Source organism: Ranitomeya imitator, chromosome 1 (genome assembly GCF_032444005.1).
Source record: "Ranitomeya imitator isolate aRanImi1 chromosome 1, aRanImi1.pri, whole genome shotgun sequence".
In the NCBI taxonomy this organism is placed as follows: Eukaryota; Metazoa; Chordata; class Amphibia; order Anura; family Dendrobatidae; genus Ranitomeya; species Ranitomeya imitator.
This window is the reverse complement of record NC_091282.1, coordinates 752,730,984-752,751,458: the sequence shown is the minus strand read 5'-3', so window position 1 is coordinate 752,751,458 and position 20,475 is coordinate 752,730,984. Positions and strand designations below refer to the sequence as shown.

Below are 20,475 nucleotides of genomic sequence, written 5' to 3'. Positions count from 1 at the left end.
GCACAACGTTGGGATAGAGGTCCCCAGACCTCTTACAAACCTTCCCCTTCTTGGAGAGCCAGGCTTAGGCAGTCAGGATCCAGGGGGTCCAGACCGCAGACCGGGCAGGTTTCCCACACAATGACTTCCTGCGGTATCCGGAGGACACCCTAAAAGTAGGCGGCCGCCTGCTTTCCTTCAGCGACGTGTGGCTATCGGTCGTTCACGACGAATAGGTCCGCGACCTAGTGTCCTCCGGATACAAGATAGAATTCTCCTCTCTTCCGCCAAATCGCTTTTTCCTGTCTTCTCCTCCAAGGGCAAAGGCACCAGAGTTTTCCAGGCCATAAGCTCTCTAAAAGAAGACGGGGTTATTATCCCGGTCCCTCAAAGCAAAAGGTTTCAAGGTTTTTATCCAAACCTGTTCATTGTTCCAAAGAAGGACGGTACAGTACGGCCCATTCTGGACCTAAAACTGCTGAATAAGTTCGTCAGGGTGTGATGGTTCCAGATGGAATTGCTTCGTTCTGTCATCTCCTCCATGGAGAAAGGCGAGTTCCTCGCGTCTATAGACATCCAGGACGCGTACCTCCACATTCCTATTTTACTTTCTCACCAAAGGTTTCTTCGTTTCGCAGTTCAGGAAGATCATTCTCAATTTGCTGCTCTGCCCTTTGGCCTCGCCACCGCTCCCAGGGTATTCACCAAGGTCATGGCGGCCGCCGTGGCCATCCTTCATACCCGAGGTGTGGTGGTGTTACCGTATCTAGACGATATCCTCATCAAAGGCCCCTCTTTCCTCACCTGCAAGGAGGCCGTGACCATCACAATAGATACTTTTTCTTGCCTGGGTTGGAAGATAAACTTCCAAAAATGTTCCCCAGTACTGGCTCAGCGAATTTCCTGTCTAGGAATGATACTGGACTCATCCCAGGGGTTGGTACTTCTTCCCCCGGAAAAGATCTCAGTCTTACAGCGGGAGCCTCAGAAGCTCTCCCAACCTCATACTCACCTCTGCGTTTCAGTATGAGAGTCCATGGCAGGATGGTAGCAGCATTAGAGGCGGTTCCATTAACTCAACTACACCTCTGCCCCTTACAACATGCTCTCCTGGCTGTGTGGGACAGGAACCCGTTCTCTCGATTGTCGTTTTCTCCTTCCCTAGCGAGTCAGACAGTCTCTCTGATGGTGGACTTTGAAGTCCTTCCTGAATCAAGGGAAGTCTTTTCTCCCAGTAGATTGGCTAGTTGTGACAACAGATGCCAGTCTTCTGGGTTGGTGAGCGGTGTTCCACCATCACACTGCTCAGGGCCGCTGGTCTCTTCAGGAAGCACGCCTGCCCATCAAGATCCTTGAAATACGGGCAATCAGGTTGGCTCTTCTCCAATTGCATCCCTTCCTGACGGGTCGTCCCATCAGGATTCAGTCCGACAATGCCACGGCAGTGGCATACATCAACCGTCAGTGGGGAACACGCAGCCAGGCAGCCATGACCGAGGTAGGCCACATTCTCCGTTGGGCCGAGGAAAACCGCTCAAGAATCTCAGCGGTTCACATCCGGGGAGTGGAAAATTGGGAGTCAGATTTCCTCAGCCGTCAAGGTCTTGACTCCGGAGAGTGGTTTCTCCATCCTGAGATCTTCCACCAAATCTGCTGTCGTTGGGGAACCCCAGACGTGGATCTGATGGCCTCACGGCTAAATTCCAAGGTTCCCAACTTCATAGCTCGGTCCCACGATCCGGCAGCTATCGGGGCAGATGCACTCGTTCACTCGTGACATCCGTTCCAGCTTCTGTACATATTTCCCCCGCTTCCTTTACTGCCGAGAGTCATCAAGAAGATCAGAGCGGAGGGGATACCAGTAATCCTGATTGCGCCAGATTGGCCGCGCAGGGCCTGGTACGCCGAACTAGTTGAACGAGTCGCCGATGTCCCCCGGCAATTACCGAATCGCGCAGACCTGTTGTTCCAGGGCCCCATTTACCACCAGAACTCTGAGGCCCTGTGTTTGACGGCATGGCCGTTGAGTCCTGGGTGCTAACAAAGGCAGGCTTCTCTCAGAAAGTCATTTCTACCGTGATCAGCGCTAGAAAGCCTACGTCTATGCATATTTATCATCGCATTTGGAAGACCTTCTTCTCATGGTGCAAGGACCGAGGACGCGCTCCTCTTGAATTTTCCATTCCTTCCATCCTCAAATTCCTTCAGTCTGGTTTGGACTTGGGTCTCGCTCTTAGTTGTCTCAAAGGGCAGATTTCAGCCTTGTCAGTCCTGTTCCAACGTAGAATTGCCAACAGATTACAGGTGAAGACGGCCCATGTGGTGCCGCCCTATAAGATGCCGTTGGAACCATGGGACTTTAATTTGGTCCTCGGAGTCTTGCAGGAGGCCCCTTTTTAACCTCTGCAGGATGTTTCCCTGTCTTTTCTGTCATGGAAAGTTGCCTTCCTGGTTGCAGTCACATCCATCTGACGAGTCTCAGAGCTGGCGGCTTTGTCTTGTCAAGTTCCTTTCCTCATTTTTCATCAAGATAAGGTGGTTTTGAGAAAATCCCCGTCTTTTCTACCGAAAGTTGTCTCATCTTTCCACCTCAATGAGGAAATTGTCTTGCCTTCACTTTGCCCAGCACCAGTAGCTCTTCACACACTGGACTTGGTGAGAGCTCTTAGGCGATACGTCTCGAGGATGGCGTCTTTCCGCAGGTCAGATTCCCTGTTTGTGCTCCGTAAAGGGCCAAGGAAAGGTCTAGCGGCTTCCAAAGCTACGATAGCCATGTGGATTCTTTCAGCTACCCAGGAGTCCTACCGAGTCAGAGGTCACTCCGTCCCAGCAGGGATTAAGGCTCATTCTACTCGGTCAGTGGGTGCGTCTTGGCCCATCTGGCACCAGGCATCGACAGCACAAGTCTGCAGAGCTGCGACTTGGTCCAGCCTGCATACAGTGGGGCAAAAAAGTATTTAGTCAGTCAGCAATAGTGCTAGTTCCACCACTTAAAAAGATGAGAGGCGTCTGTAATTTACATCATAGGTAGACCTCAACTATGGGAGACAAACTGAGAAAAAAAATCCAGAAAATCACATTGTCTGTTTTTTTATCATTTTTTTTGCATATTATGGTGGAAAATAAGTATTTGGTCAGAAACAAACAATCAAGATTTCTGGCTCTCACAGACCTGTAACTTCTTCTTTAAGAGTCTCCTCTTTCCTCCACTCATTACCTGTAGTAATGGCACCTGTTTCAACTTATCAGTATAAAAAGACACCTGTGCACACCCTCAAACAGTCTGACTCCAAACTCCACTATGGTGAAGACCAAAGAGCTGTCAAAGGTCACCAGAAACAAAATTGTAGCCCTGCACCAGGCTGGGAAGACTGAATCTGCAATAGCCAACCAGCTTGGAGTGAAGAAATCAACAGTGGGAACAATAATTAGAAAATGGAAGACATACAAGACCACTGATAATCTCCCTCGATCTGGGGCTCCACGCAAAATCCCACCCCGTGGGGTCAGAATGATCACAAGAACGGTGAGCAAAAATCCCAGAACCACGCGGGGGGACCTAATGAATGAACTGCAGAGAGCTGGGACCAATGTAACAAGGCCTACCATAAGTAACACACTACGCCACCATGGACTCAGATCCTGCAGTGCCAGACGTGTCCCACTGCTTAAGCCAGTACATGTCCGGGCCCGTCTGAAGTTTGCTAGAGAGCATTTGGATGATCCAGAGGAGTTTTGGGAGAATGTCCTATGGTCTGATGAAACCAAACTGGAACTGTTTGGTAGAAACACAACTTGTCGTGTTTGGAGGAAAAATAATACTGAGTTGCATCCATCAAACACCATACCTACTGTAAAGCATGGTGGTGGAAACATCATGCTTTGGGGCTGTTTCTCTGCAAAGGGGCCAGGACGACTGATCCGGGTACATGAAAGAATGAATGGGGCCATGTATCGTGAGATTTTGAGTGCAAACCTCCTTCCATCAGCAAGGGCATTGAAGATGAAACGTGGCTGGGTCTTTCAACATGACAATGATCCAAGGCACACCGCCAGGGCAACGAAGGAGTGGCTTCGTAAGAAGCATTTCAAGGTCCTGGAGTGGCCTAGCCAGTCTCCAGATCTCAACCCTATAGAAAACCTTTGGAGGGAGTTGAAAGTCCATGTTGCCAAGCGAACAGCCAAAAACATCACTGCTCTAGAGGAGATCTGCATGGAGGAATGGGCCAACATACCAACAACAGTGTGTGGCAACCTTGTGAAGACTTACAGAAAACGTTTGACCTCTGTCATTGCCAACAAAGGATATATTACAAAGTATTGAGATGAAATTTTGTTTCTGACCAAATACTTATTTTCCACCATAATATGCAAATAAAATGTTAAAAAAAACAGACAATGTGATTTTCTGGATTTTTTTTTCTCAGTTTGTCTCCCATAGTTGAGGTCTACCTATGATGTAAATTACAGACGCCTCTCATCTTTTTAAGTGGTGGAACTTGCACTATTGCTGACTGACTAAATACTTTTTTGCCCCACTGTACGTTTACAAAACATTACTATGTCCATTCTCAGGCCTCGGCAGATGCGTCCGTTGGCAGACGAATTTTGCAGGTGGCAGTGCCGCATCTGTAACTTGTGGGTACAAGGAGCAATTGCAGTGGATTGTTTCCCACCCAGGGACTGCTTTAGGGTGTCCCATGGTCCTGTGTCCCCCAATGAGGCGTAGGAGAAATAGGGATTTTTGTGTACTCACCGTAAAATCCTTTTCTCCAAGCTATTCTTTGTTAACTTATTGTCCTCCTAGTGGCAGTAACATAACACCCATGGTCCTGTGTCCCCCAATAATTGGCTCGGAGAAAAGGATTTTACGGTGAGTACACAAAAATCCCTAGTCCTTCCCCAGCAAAAGACCAGGCAGCCATTTCGGTATCGGCAACAGACTCGTCCCCTCAAAACAGAGGCGCGGGCACAATCCTTTTACCGAGCCTTTGATTCGCTACACCACCACTGGGTCATTATTTCGGATCCAGAAAACGAGGGGTTCTACTCGAACTTATTTGTGGTTGCCCGCGGGTCAAGCAGGCACTCGGGATCAACGTTCAGATTTTCCCTCAACCAGGGGAAATCCCGTCTCCCGGATCAATGTCTGGCAGTAACTACTGACAAGAGTCTTCTTGGCTGGGGAGCAGTCTTTCGTCACCACACTGCCCAGGGGCGCTGATCAGCTCGGGAGTCACGTCTCTTGATCAACGTCCTTGAGATTCAGGCAATCTGGTTATCCCTACGGCGGTTCCATCATCTCCTGGTGGGTCGGTCCATCCAAATTCATTCGGACAACACCATGGCTGTGGCATACATCAGCCATCATGGGTGCACTCGCAGCAGGGTGGCAATGCGTGAGGTGGTTCACATTCTCCGCTGGGCCGAGAGGAGCCATTCGGTCATCCCAGCAGTTCACATCCTGGGCGTGGGAAACTAGGCGGCAGACTTCCTCAGCCTGCCTCGGGGGAGTGGGCACTTCATCCGGAGGTCTTTCAGCAGATCTGTCATCGCTGAGGGACCCCGGACGGGCATCTGATGCCTTCAAGTTTATTCACCAAGGTGCCCGAGTACGTAGCTCGGTCTCTAGATCGGGAATCCATTGGAGCGGATGCACTGGTTCTTCTGTGGCATCAGTTTAGTCTTCCGTATGTATTTCCCCCGCTTCCGTTACTTCTGTGGGACATCAGGAAGATCAAGGCGAAAGGGGTCCAAGTCGCTCCGGATTGGCCGCGCCGGGCGTGGTACGCAAAGTTAGTGCAGTTCATCGTTGACGTCCCCTTTCGACTGCCAGATCGACCAGATCTGCTCTCCTAGGGCCTAATTTGCTACCAGAACTCAATGGCCCTGTGTTTAATGGCTTAACCGTTGAATCCTGGGTCCTAACCCAGGCTGGGTTCTTCCAGCAGGTGGTTTCTACCATGATTAGCGTCCGGAAGCCTGCGTCAGTACGCATCTATCACTGCACCTGGAAAACCTTTTTCGCACGGTGCAGAGACCGCAGACGTACTCCTCGTCTTCTCCAATCCTACCATTTTGGAGTTCCCCAGATTCAAGCCTGGCGCTTGGCTCCCTTAAAGGTCAGATCTCGACCTTACCAGTTTTGTTCCAGTCAGGATTGCTTCCAATCTGCAAATGAGGACTTTTATTCAGGGGTCTCTCATGTGGTTCCTCCCTATAGAATGCCATAAGATATTTGGGACCTTAACCCAGTCTTGGGTGTTCTTCAGGAAACTCTTTTCGAACCCTTGCAGGACGTCTCGCTTACCTTTTCTTGGAAAGTCGTTTTTCTTGTCGTAGTAACATCAATCAGGAGGGTTTCCGACTTAAACGCCCCCTTCTGCCAAGCCCCTTTCCTAATTTTTTCACCAGGACTAGGTGGTTCTCAGGCCGTCCCCATCACCCTTTCCCAAAGTGGTCTCTTCTTTCCACCTTAACGAGGACATTGTTCTGCCTTTGTTTTACCCAGCACCAGTACATCATATTGAGAGAACTCATCACACTCTGAATGGGGTGAGGGCTCTCAGAAGGTAAGTCTCGCAGACGGCGTCCTTCCGTAAGTTGGACGCCTTAGGCGTTTTGCAGAAAAAACGCATCCTGCAAAGTTGTCTGCAGGATGCGTTTTTTCTCCATAGGTTTGTATTAGCGACGCATTGCCATACGTCGCAACCGTCGTGCGACGGTTGCGTCGTGTTGTGGTGGACCGTCGGCACCAAAAAACGTTGCATGTAACGTTTTTTGGTGCGTTGTGTCCGCTATTTCCGACCGCGCATGCGCGGCCGGAACTCCGCCCCCTCCTCCCCAGAGCTCACAATGGGGCAGCGGATGCGTTGTAAAACTGCATCCGCTGCCCCCGTTGTGCTGCGCTTTCACAGCATGCGTCAGTACGTCGCCACGATGCATTGCATCATGCGTCGTACGACGCTAGTGTGAAAGTAGCCTTATCCGTCGACACCAGCAAAGTAAGGCTCATGCCTACTTTTGTTTTGTCAAGCCTGGCTCTCTGTCGTTCTCGATGAATGGGTCAGGGACCTGGTGTCCTCCGGATACAAAATAAAATTTTCTTCTGGCTACTTGGCGCCAGGTGTCGGCGGAACAGGTCTGCAAGGCTGTGACTTGGCCCGGTCTGGACACAATGTCTAAGCACTACAATATCCACGCTCAGACCTCCGCAGATGCGCAGACGAATTCTGCGGGTGGCGGTAGTGCACCTCTAGTCACTTGGTATGTGGGGCTTGATCTGTTATGTTGTTCCCCTCCCAGGGACTACTTTAGGATGTCTCACGGTCCTGTGTCCCCAATGAGGCGAGGGAGAAACAGGGATTTTGTGTACTCACCGCAAAATCCTTTTCTCCGAGTCACTCATTTGCGGAACACAGCACCCACCCTGTTAACCTGACTTTTTTTTTGTTTCTTCTTTTGTTTCACGTGTATCTTTATTTGATGCTTATGGTCTCCCTACTGCTTTGTCACTAAACTGATTCGGCTGGAGCCAGTGGTAGGTGTGTACTAAAGAGGAGGAGCTAATTTTTCTATATGCACTTAGTGTCAGCCTCCTAGTGGCAGCAGCATACACCCATGGTCCTGTGTCCCCCAATGAGTGGCTCAGAGAAAAAGATTTTTCTCTGAGTACACAAAAATCCCTGTTTCCCACATATCTGCTTCACATCATTAGATAAGCCCCTGATGGCGGTGACCTTAGCTTATATGCCAATTTTTGGGTGACAGATTCCCTTTAAAAGTTGACCAGCGATTTGTCATTTTTTTCAGAAAATTTTACAAAACCAATTTTTTATGGACCACATCACATATGAAGTCATTTTGAAGGGTCTATATGAAAGAAAATACCCAAAAGTGACACCATTCTAAAAACTGCACCGTTCAGGTTCGTCACAGGAGCTGAAACAACGTGGAAGGATAAAATTAACATTTAACTTTTTATTTACAAAAATGATTTTTTAGCAACAATTTCTTTATTTTCACAAGTTTAAAAGGAGAAAATGAACCGCTAAAGTTGTTGTGCAATTTCTCCTGAGCACGCCGGTACCCCATATGTGGGGGAAAACCACTGTTTGGCGCATGGCAGGGCTCAGAAGGTAAGGAGCACCTTTTGACTTTTTGAATGCAAAATTGGCTGGAATTGAGAGCCATTGTTGCATTTGAAGAGCCCCTAATGTGCCTAAACTTTGGAAAACCCACTCAAGTGACCCCATTTTGGAAACTAGACTCTTCAAGGAACTTGTGTATCTGTGTGGTGAGCATTTTGAACTCCCAGGTGCTTCACAGAAGTTTAGAACGTAGAGCCGTGAATATAAAAAAAAAATCACATTTTCTCCTTTACCTCATTGGGGGGACACAGGACCATGGGTGTTATGCTGCTACCACTAGGAGGCTGACACTAAGTTAATACAAAGAAAGTATGATCTTTCAGCAACAATTTTTGTTTTATTTTCACAAGGGTAATAGGAGAAAACGGTCCACTAAAGTTGTTGAGCAATTTCTCCTGAGTGCTCAGATATCTCACATGTGGAGGAAAACCACTGTTTGGGCGCATGGCAGGTCTCAGAATAGGAGTGACGTTTTGGATTACAGACTTTGATGGAATGGTCTGCGGGCGTCATGAGAAAAAGTTTTTAAAGTGGGCACCATCCAAAAAATCACAACTATAAACATTGTGGGTTCACTACCAAGCATGTAATATAAGCACCATAAAGAAGAGAGAAAAGTGCATGGAAAAAACGGTTGGAACTCCACAAGTCGAAAATTTCAAAAAAATATCAAATTTTATTTGTACACAAAAAGTACTACACACAGTTAAAAACATCTAAAAAACTACTCCAACAAGTAGATATATCCAAACTTCCACAATTGGATACAGTTTGTCTGGCCATACATATTCATTTGCACCAAGATGATTTCATAGTATAGATGCTGCATATATCTTAAGCAAGAGAAGTTCTATTGCAGATTAACGGAATCCTCATGGGGGCTCTTGTTAGATCTATTGTTTGACCACCCCATGTATGGGTGTTGGGCAAAGGACGCTTGCTTGATAACACAACGTACCTATGATAGAGCTATTTTGCATAATCTGGCATTTGCCAAAGGGTAGTGTGGTCAAGATATACACGTATACATTGATTTCAAATCTATCTGTTGGTTTGCCCTAAATAGTGCTCATACATACATCAAATGACATGATAGATCAGAAAAGAGGTATTTGACAAAAGAGGCAATGAACACAGAGCTATATACTTTACCCTAACCGGTCCATTATCGTCGCCCCCTGGTCCCTAAAGCAGCGGTGCAGCCAGAACGTGGAAGATTAAAGGACCTGCGGGCGTCATGTTGCATTTGCAGAGCCCCTGATGTGCCTAAACAGTGGAAATCTCCGACAAATGACCCCATTTTGGAAACTAGACCTCCCAGGGAATTTGTTTAGATATGTGGTGAGCAACGTGAGCCTCCAAAATGCCTCACAGAAAATTATAATGTTGAGTCGTGAAAAAAAAACATCACATTTTTTCCACAAAAAATGATCTTTTAGACCCAATTTTTTTTTTCTCCTAGGGTAGTAGGAGAAAATAGACTGAAAAAGAGAAGAGCCCCTGATGTGCCTAAACAGTGGAAATCCTCCATAAGTGACCCCATTTTGGAAACTACACCCCTGAAGGAATTTATCTAGAGGCATTGTTTTATAGTAATAATTATGATGCTTTTGGTTTTACTGGAGTATGAATTTATGGTGTTATGTGTAAGATGTGTGGGGTACATCAGATTCTAAAAGTATGTTGTGTCAATAGGGTATAAACTAATTTTATTAATTTGTGGACGTGTGGTAAGCTTTTAAACAATCCTTAATGCAAAGGCCAAGTTTCTCAGGGCAGGTTTAATTTGTCTCCTTTCGGAATCCCCTCTTGAAGCATTCTCTGCACTGTTTTTGTGATCATCCTTTCCTTGCTGTTTGAGGAACCTCTCCTGGGAAATGTTGACCTGGGACAATGCGGGCACTATCAGTTTCAGAAGTACTGGGACCCTCACCTTCCTGATTGCCAAACATTAGGGCCTTGATGACTACCTCCTGAAACTGAAGGAAGGTTCCTGTATTGCCTGCAGATCGGAACAGCACAAAAGCATTGTGCCATCGGTACAATGTGCACGGCCAATTTTTTGTCCCATACTTCGGCTTTTCGCATAGCACTGTAAGGTTGCAGGACCTGATCTGAGAGATCTACACCCTCGCTATACCGATTGTAATCCAAGATACAGTCTGGCTTTGGGACTTGTGTTGTGGTGCTACGGGTGTTGTCCTTGCTTTATGCTCTGCTTTCGCCTTTTCTCATCAATTGGCGGCTTAGGGAGGACTCACTGATTTTTTTTTTTTTTTTTCGCACGGTGCCACCTGCAACAGTAGATGTGGCAGAGAGGGCCTTGAAGAGTGGGACGGTGGTGTAAAAGTTATCAATGTAGAGGGGATAACCCTTATCCAGCAGTGGGTGCAGCAATTCCCACACACAATTTTCTCACTCACCCCAGGACAGGGGGGGTTAATCTGGGTGTCCTTACCCTCGTAGACCCTAAATCTGTGGCTGTACTCTGAGGTACTATAAAGGCACAGATGATAGGCCTCGGGGAGACCAAAACATCCAACACTGCGGAGACACCATCACGTGTTTCTCAACGCAGTGACTCCAGAACACTGCCCCCATCCCTTATGGGAAATATGCAGATGCATGTAAAGAAGCTGCGGAGACACCATCACGTGTTTCTCGACGCAAGCAGTGAATAGCCAGGCCTTTCCCCGGGAAGGAACAACCACGGGAAGGGCAGCATCCTATGAAGGAAAGCCACCTATGCCAAGCATGGTATCCATCCTCAGACAGCTGTTTCGGGGTTTTTGCCCCTCATCAGTGTGGAGTAGGAATCTGGCCTATTAGGAGCAGTGCCTAGTAAAAAGGCTATAAAGGCACAGATGATAGGCCTCGGGGAGACCAAAACATCCAACACTGCGGAGACACCATCACGTGTTTCTCAATGCAATGATTCCAGAACACTGCCCCCATCCCTTATGGGAAATATGCAGATGCATGTAAAGAAGCTGCGGAGACACCATCACGTGTTTCTCGACGCAAGCAGTGAATAGCCAGGCCTTTCCCCGGGAAGGAACAACCACGGGAAGGGCAGCATCCTATGAAGGAAAGCCACCTATGCCAAGCATGGTATCCATCCACAGACAGCTGTTTCGGGGTTTTTGCACCTCATCAGTGTGGAGTAGGAATCTGGCCTATTAGGAGCAGTGCCTAGTAAAAAGGCTATAAAGGCACAGATGATAGGCCTCGGGGAGACCAAAACATCCAACACTGCGGAGACACCATCACGTGTTTCTCAATGCAGTGATTCCAGAACACTGCCCCCATCCCTTATGGGAAATATGCAGATGCATGTAAAGAAGCTGCGGAGACACCATCACGTGTTTCTCGACGCAAGCAGTGAATAGCCAGGCCTTTCCCCGGGAAGGAACAACCACGGGAAGGGCAGCATCCTATGAAGGAAAGCCACCTATGCCAAGCATGGTATCCATTCACAGACAGCTGTTTCGGGGTTTTTGCCCCTCATCCCCGTGGTTGTTCCTTCCCGGGGAAAGGCCTGGCTATTCACTGCTTGCTTATTATTATGCCCATATGCAGCACTGTTCCCCAAAATGTTATCATCTCTGCTGCATTTACGGGGGTCCATCTGGCGTATGATGACGTGGGATTTTGGGTGAAAAATTGTTGGGCATAAAGTTTTGTATGGGCCACCATAACATTAGTTCCTCACTAAAAAGAATTTGAAGAAGTCAACTTCAGTGAGGCCAGTGGTGTCAAACTGGATTCCTGAGCTGCTGATGAAATCCAGAATGACTGGGTCATAATTTTCGGGGGGTGCAACCCATATGTAATCGATTGCTGCAGGAGTTGCCAGTATCCTAGGGCACCTTGCTGGGGTTCCTTCCTCACTAGATGAGGAGGAGGAATAGAGGAACGCGGGATCTTCCTCACTGTCTGAATCCGTGTCGAAGGCAAGGAAAGCGTATGCCTCCTCTGGTGAACAGTGTCTTGTTGAATGGGCCATTTTAAAAAAAAATTTTTTGAACCCCGGGGATGTGTGTGTGTAAGTGGTACCTTTAAAACCTGTAATGTGTGGGGTTTGTGTGTAGGGTACTATTTATTATTTAAAAAAAAAAAAAACTGAAAAAAAAGTAGAGCGGAAAAATATAGAAGAAACGTTCACTACACTGTTTTGTTTTTTTTAAATTTAAAACAAGATAGGACGTCACCACACTGACGCCGGCTATACGAACACGCAACCTATAATATAAAACTACTTTGTATGATTTTATTTTCTCTAAAAAAGATCGATTGTCAGCTACGCTATCTCTAAAACTGCTGTACTAGCTATTATTATTTTTTTACTGCGCTAACTATAAAAAGAAAAAGTCCTGTGGCGCAGTCTCTGATCAGCAGCGATACTGAGCAGAGAGCTGCAGACAGCGGAGGAGCATGAATGCTCTGCGCAGGACACCACGCACACGAAAAAAAAAAAAACGCAAAAAAGTGCACTAAAATTCAATTGGGAGGGTTTACTGGAACAGGGATGGGGGAGGTGCTGCTGCTACTGTAATCACTGATAAGTCACACAGCAGGTAGAACTCAGCACATAGCATAGCAGGATGCTGGAGCAGGAGATCACGGGAGATCACACTGGCCACCAATGAAACTTTGTCTGAGATTCGGTGTGCAGAGTGTGTCTCTAGCCCCTCTGTGTTAGCAGCCATCATAACCCGGTCACCGCGAGGTGACCGGAAATAGCGACCGCCATACTAGTACTGCTGTGGTCACAAATGCAGTTCCCGCAGAGCAGTACTAGTACGGCACATGTTGTGAAGGGATTAATTATTTTCAATGGGGGTGATTTTAGGTTGTCATTTTTTCTTCTTCATATTTTTAAAAACTTTTTTTTTTTTACTGTATTTAATAGTCCCTTTTGAAGACTTAAAGGGACACTGTCACCTGAATTTGGAGGGAACAGTCTTTAGCCATGGAGGCGGGGTTTTCAGGTGTTTGATTCACCTTTTCCTTACCCGCTGGCTGCATGCTGGCTGCAATATTGGATTGAAGTTCATTCTCTGTCCTCCGTAGTACACGCCTGCACAAGGTAATCTTGCCTTGCGCAGGCGTGTACTACGGAGGACAGAGAATGAACTTCAATCCAATATTGCAGCCAGCATGCAGCCAGCGGGTAAGGAGAGGGTGAATCAAACACCCGAAAACCCTGCCTCCATGGCTGAAGATTGTTCCCTCCAAATTCAGGTGACAGTGTCCCTTTAAAGCTGCAATCGTCCAATCGCTTGTGCTGTACAGATCAGGGCTGTCAGCACTGCTGTGTATAGCAGGAATACTGATCTGCGAGTTCACAGGAGGATTGTAATGATGGGTACCGGGGTCATCAGCAGACATCCGGCTGTTATGACAATCCATCAGCTATGGCTGCAACACTGGGAGCATGGAATGACTCCCTTCTGGCGCATATTAAATCAGGCTGTCAGAGATTGAAAGCGAGATTTAACGGGTTAACATTCACAGGTGGAGCATCGCTACCCCTGCAGGTGTCAAAGGCACATTGTGGCTGATTAAATGATCTGTCGGGAAAGATGCAGGCTCGGCGTGTGAGCATACATCAGATGCAGGCACATGATGTAAATGTATGTCGTGAAGGGGTTAAAGATAATTTGAATAATAGTTTCATTAAAAAGAATTGCACTGTGTAGACATTTATACAGCCTCTGTGTATCATAGTGCATAGCGGAATTAGTTGGTCAGCCATGTCAGACCATTTGCTACTCACTGTGATAAACATAGGCTGTAGAGTAAGTTACCAGTGACTCGATCCATGTTCTCTTTTTACGGACGGGGTCTTATAACCGTTATCTCTCCTCCTGTTGTGTCTACTATGCTGGCTGATGAAGACACAGCACCAACGATCGTGAGGAGGGTGGGAAGAGCCCCTCTAATGAATACGGTAGACGCTTACATAAAAGAATGCTCCAGTCCCATGATATTAATGGAGTCGCTGTTCAGTTCTCTGGGTTTCAGCTCTGAATTCGTGACCAATAATTAACTTCATCTGACGTCCATTATGTCATTTCCACAGATCTGAAAATGACCGGTTAGTGTACAGGATCCAGAAGGACCTAAGACGAGACAAGTTCTTGGACTGGGGGTATCGTCTCAAAAAATCGGTAAGTGCTCAGCACCATCTGCAAAAACTTAGTGCACTGTCTGGATGTCACAGGACCACTGCAACCTGTGAGTGGCTTCAGTGTTCAGGTGACTGTCAATCCACCCAGCGTGACATGGGCAGGATACATTTATTTTGTTTTTGTAATAGTCCATGCCTAATCAAAAGTGTCTGTCCTTGTAAAAATGGGCTAAAAAAGGGTAATGTTAAATTCTTAACTTTGGTGATGTCCATCTTTTATGAGAACATACTGGAAATCTACATGACTGCTACAGACAATCATTGGCCTCAGGGGTGATGGTCTGTGTGTGTGGCATAGAACTAGTGTGTATACAGTTGTGGCCAAAAGTATTGACACCTCTGCAATTCTGTCAGATAATACTCAGTTTCTTCCTGAAAATGATTGCAAACACAAATTCTTTGTTTTTATTATCTTCATTTAATTTGTCTTAAATGAAAAAAACACAAAAAGAATTGTCCTAGAGCCAATTTGGATATAATTCTACACCAAACATTCAAAAGTATTGGCACTGTTCGAAAAAATCATATGATGCTTCTCTAATTTGTGTAATTAACAGCACCTGTAACTTACCTGTGGCACCTAACAGGTGTTGGCAATAACTAAATCACACTTGCAGCCAGTTGACATGGATTAAAGTTGACTCAACCTGTGTCCTTGTGTGTACCACACTGAGCATGGAGAAAAGAAAGAAGACCAAAGAGCTGTCTGAGGACTTGAGAAACCAAATTGTGAGGAAGCATGAGCAATCTCAAGGCTACAAGTCCATCTCCAAAGACCTGAATGTTCCTGTGTCTACCGTGCGCAGTGTCATCAAGAAGTTTAAAGCCCATGGCACAGTGGCTAGATGTGAACGGAAAATAAAAATTGACAAGAGATTTCAACGCAAGATTGTGCGGATGTTGGATAAAGAACCTCAACTAACATCCAAACAAGTTCAAGCTGCCCTGCAGTCCGAGGGTACAACAGTGTCAACCCATACTATCCGTCGGCATCTGAATGAAAAGGGACTGTATGGTAGGAGACCCAGGAAGACCCCACTTCTTACCCTGAGAAATAAAAAAGCCAGGCTGGAGTTTGCCAAAACTTACCTGAAAAAGCCTAAAACATTTTAGAAAAATGTTCTCTGATCAGATGAGACAAAAGTAGAGCTTTTTGGGCAAAGGCATCAACATAGAGTTTACAGGAGAAAAAAAGAGGCATTCAAAGAAAAGAACACGGTCCCTACAGTCAAACATGGCGGAGGTTCCCTGATGTTTTGGGGTTGCTTTGCTGCCTCTGGCACTGGACTGCTTGACCGTGTGCATGGCATTATGAAGTCTGAAGACTACCAACAAATTTTGCAGCATAATGTAGGGCCCAGTGTGAGAAAGCTGGGTCTCCCTCAGAGGTCATGGGTCTTCCATCAGGACAATGACCCAAAACACACTTCAAAAAGCACTAGAAAATGGTTTGAGAGAATGCACTGGAGACTTTTAAGGGGTGCAGTAATGAGTCCTGACATGAATCCCATAGAACACCTGTGGAGTGATCTAAAAATGGCAGTTTGGAGAAGGCACCCTTCAAATATCAGGGACCTGGAGCAGTTTGCCAAAGAAGAATGGTCTAAAATTCCAGCAGAGCATTGTAACAAACTCATTGATGGTTACCGGAAGCGGTTGGTCGCAGTTATTTTGACTAAAGGTTGTGCAACCAAGTATTAGGCTGAGGGTGCCAATACTTTTGTTTGGCCCATTTTTGGAGTTTTGTGTGAAATGATCAATGTTTTGCTTTTTGCTTCATTCTCTTTTGTGTTTTTTCATTTAAGACAAATTAAATGAAGATAAATAATACCAAAGAATTTGTGATGGCAATCATTTTCAGGAAGAAACTGAGTATTATCTGACAGAATTGCAGGGGTGTCAATACTTTTGGCTACAACTGTAGCGGCTACTTAGACGTACTGTGTCATTGCTGGAGAGTTGTAGATATTCGTGCACGCACCTGACTCTTGACCCTACTTTAAAAAATCCTGGACTACCCGTTATATTGGAGTCTGTCAGCACAAAATGACTGTACAAACCAAGCACAAGGGCTCAGTCCACCATTCCTGTGGTCATCCCAGCTAAAATCTGCTTCTTCACTTGTGGTAATGAAGATTTTTGCCTTCAGTGTCTACTCCACAGCCACCTACAATGCAGCGACCTAACTAAACATGGCTGCTTACCAACGCCTGACGAGGAAGGATTTGGCCATCAAACTTATGGATGTTTTATTTATTTGTAAAAAAATAAAAATATTTGTCTCCTTAGGGCCCCCTTGCCCATACAACACCCACCTCTCGAAGAACCCCCTTCTTAAAGAAAGGTAAGAATCTGATCTTGGTGTGCAATAAGCACAAACTAAATGAATGTAGATTAGAATCCTAGAATAGTAGAGTTGGAAGGGACCTCCTGGGTCATCTGGTCCAACCCCCTGCTCAAAGCAGGATTTACTAAATCATCCCAGACAGATGTCTGTCCAGCCTCTGTTTGAAGACTTCCATGGAAGGAGAATTCACCACCTCTCGTTGGCAGACTGTTCCACTCATTGATCACCCTGTCAAAAAGTTTTTTCTAATATCTGTGTCTCCTCCCATTCAGTTTCATCCCATTGCTTCTAGTCTTTCCTTGTGCAAATGAGAATAACGATGATCCTCCCACAATGTGACAGCCCCTGAGATATTTGTAGACAGCTATTAAGTCTCCTCTCGGTCGTCTTTTTTGCAAGCTAAACATTCCAAAATCCTGTAACCGTTCTAAATAGGACATGGTTTGCAGACCGGTCACCATTCTGGTCGCTCTTCTCTGAACTTGCTCCAGTTTGTGGATATCTTTTTTTTAAATGTGGTGCCCAAAACTGGACACAGTATTCCAGATGAGGTCTGACGAAACAGGAGTAGAGGGCAATAATGACTTCACGTGATCTTGACTGTATGCTTCTGTTAATACAACCCAGAATTGTATTTGCCTTTTTTGCTGCTGCATCACACTGTTGACTCATGTTCAGTTTATGATCTATTAGTAAACCCAAGTCTTTTTCACATGTGCTGTTGCTTAGCCCTATTCCTCCCATTCTGTATATGCTTTTTTCATTTTTATTGCCCAGATGTAATACTTTGCATTTTTCCCTGTTAAAAATCATTCTGTTTGTTGCTTCCCCCTGCTCCAGTTTATTTATCTTATTGAATCCTCTCTTTCCTCTAGTATTAGCTATCCCTCCTAGCTTTGTGTTATCAGCAAATTTAATCAGTGTACCCTCAATTGCTTTATCTAAATCAGTGTTTCCCAAACTCCAGTCCTCACGGACCCCAACAGGTGATGTTTTCAGGATTTCCTTAGTATTGCACAGGTGATGGAAGTATCAGGAGTTCTCTCACTTGTGCAGCATTATGGAAATCCTGAAAACATGATCTGTTGGGGTCCGTAAGGACTGGAGTTTGGGAAATACTGATCTAAATCATTGATAAAGATGTTGAACAATACAGGGCCCAGGACAGAGCCCTGTGGTACCCCACTTGAGACATTCTTCCAGCTGGATGTGCAGCCATTTACGACCACTCTTTGGGTCCAATCACTAAGCCAGTTATGAATCCACCTAACAGTTGCCTTGTCCATTCCATACTTTTTTTCAATAAGGAAGGTGTGAGATGTGTATGTTAACCCCTTTATGACCAGAGATATTTTCGCTTTTGCTCTTTCGTTTTTTGTTCCCCCTTCTTCCTTCTTCCCAGAGCCATAACTTTTTTTATTTTTTCATCAATATGGCCATGTGAGGGCTTGTTTTTTGCAGGACGAGTTGTACTTTTGAACGACATCCAAACTTTGTTAAAAAAAAAAAAAAAAAAAAAAACAACAACAAAATATTGTTCTACTTTCCGATAGACTAGAAGCTGCCATAACCCGATGGGATTGGCTACATACAGGCAATGATCAGATCACCTGTATGTAGCAGATTACCTCACTTGCTATGAGCGATGGCCACCGGGCAGCACTCATAGCAATCTGGCAGTGACAACCATAGAGGTTTCCAGGAGACCTCTGGTTGCCATGCCAACCCATCGGTGACCCGCAGTCACGTGATGCGGGTCGCCAATGGGTAGATTTCCAGCACGATTGCCGGAAGCGCATGATAAATGCCTCTGTCAGAGTTTGACAGCGGCATTTAACGGGTTAATAGCCGAGGGTGGATCACGATTCCACCCGTGGCTGTTCCGGACAAAACAGCTGACATGTGGCGGGAAAGATGTGGGCTCAACGCCGGGACCCACATCAAAGGGAGGGTGTCCAACATCGGCGTACTATTATGCCCGTTGTCGGATAGGGATAAAAGAGCATTTTGACAATGCAGTTTCATTAAAACTTTTGGACCATTTGTCTTCTGTAGCCTGTATGGATTACCTTACATAGACTAACAATGAATCAGTCACTAAGTTCTTTTTTTTTTCCTGATCACATTAACTTTCATCTGGTTATAAATTATTTTAGAAGATAGTTCAGAAGAAGAGGGTTGGAGTCTGCTGTCAGAAGAACTGACTGATATTCTACAGTCTGCGATGTACAGTGGTAAATGTAGGCTGCAAAAGACAAATGTTTAAAAAAAAAAAAAAAACCTTGTTGCCTAAGGATTTTACTCAAAAATACTTGTATTTTAATAAAACTAAAGGGGTCCACAACCTTTATTAATTTGTGTTTGTAATTTTTAGGGTCTACAGACACCTCAGTCATTGGGAAACTATTTAAGGTAAAGGATGCAGCCACCTCTGATGATGAGCAAGAAAAAGATTATTATTTCTCGGACTCCTCCAGCCAGTAACTGCTGTGTACCATACAGATATAGGCAAAAAAAAAATTGTACATTTGGCGTTCTGTAACTTTGTACAGTTTCATAAAATATATGATGGCTGTGCCTTATAAATAGCGCCCTGTATATAGATCTTCCCCTCCTATTAATAATTGTTGCTGGCATTTGTTAAGTCAGGATTATTTTAACTTTTGTTTACGGAATTTACATGTATAAAGTTTCCTCCTGTTTCCACTCTGCTGCGTACAGTCGTTATATACATGGAAATACTACATCAGTGTCACATTTCATGCCAATAAAACTGAATGTTACGTGAAGGGAAGCGTCATTATTTGCAAGAGTTGCTGCAGCACAAGGCCAAAATCCTAAAGGGCGGAAAAATATTTTTTTAATGAAATCTATCAGCACGCAATGACTGTTCAAACCAAGCACAGGCACTCTGCGCACCCTTGGTGTGGCTAAACGTTTATGTACAACCTTTCCACTTATATCTGCCCTGTCAATTAAAATATGTGGGGGACAAATAGAAGAGGTGCACTTAAGCCGTTTACCCCCGAAATTGGTTTGCACGTTAATGACCAGTCCAATTTTTACAATTCTGACCACTGTCACTTTATAAGGTTATAACCCTGGTACACTTAAACGGATCCCGGTGATTCTGAGATTGCTTTTTCGTTAGATATTGTACTTCATGATAGTGGTAATATCAAAGAAATTTTACTTGCATTTATTTGAGAGAAAGAAATGGATATTTAGCGAAAATTTTGAAAATTTCACAATTTTACAACTTTGAAATGTCACAGAAAATGCTTAATAAGTTACATTTCCCACATATCTACTTTACATCAGCACAATTTTGGAAGGAACATTTTTTTGTTAGGAAGTTATAAGGGTTAAAAGCTGACCAGCAATTTCTAATTTATCCAACAAAATTTACAAAACCTTTTTTTTAGGGACCACCTCACATTTGAAGTATTTTTGAGGGGTTTATGTGACAGAAAATACCCAAAGGTGACACCATTCTAAAAACTGCACACCTCAAGGTGCTCAAAACCACATTCAAGAAGTTTATTAACTCTTCTGTTGCTTCACAGGAATTTTTGGAATGTGGAAAAAAATGAACATTTAACTTAGTTTCACAAAAAATGTATTTCAGATCCAATTTATTTATTTTGATAACTGTAACAGGAAAAAATGGACACCAAAATTTATGTAATTTCTCCTGAGCATGCCAATACCCTATGAGGGAGAAAACCAATGTTTGGGCGCACGATAGAGCTCAGAAGGGAAGGAGAGCCATTTGACTTTTTGAATGCAAAATTTATTCGGACTCC

At 45.1% G+C, this 20,475-nt stretch overlaps 1 protein-coding gene across 2 annotated transcripts in view; it reads left to right on the top strand.

The window, feature by feature from the left end:
• The window catches only part of MIS18BP1 (MIS18 binding protein 1), a 197,536-nt gene extending 178,078 nt beyond the window's left edge, over positions 1 to 19,458 (top strand). For both annotated transcript variants that reach the window (XM_069734982.1, XM_069734973.1), the window contains 3 exons: positions 14,215 to 14,302; positions 16,612 to 16,666; positions 19,044 to 19,458. In XM_069734982.1, the coding sequence (XP_069591083.1) occupies positions 14,215 to 14,302; positions 16,612 to 16,666; positions 19,044 to 19,153 (253 nt within the window). In that variant the 3' untranslated portion in view covers positions 19,154 to 19,458. The remainder of the gene's footprint in view (positions 1 to 14,214; positions 14,303 to 16,611; positions 16,667 to 19,043) is intronic.
• Positions 19,459 to 20,475: the final 1,017 nt, after the last annotated feature.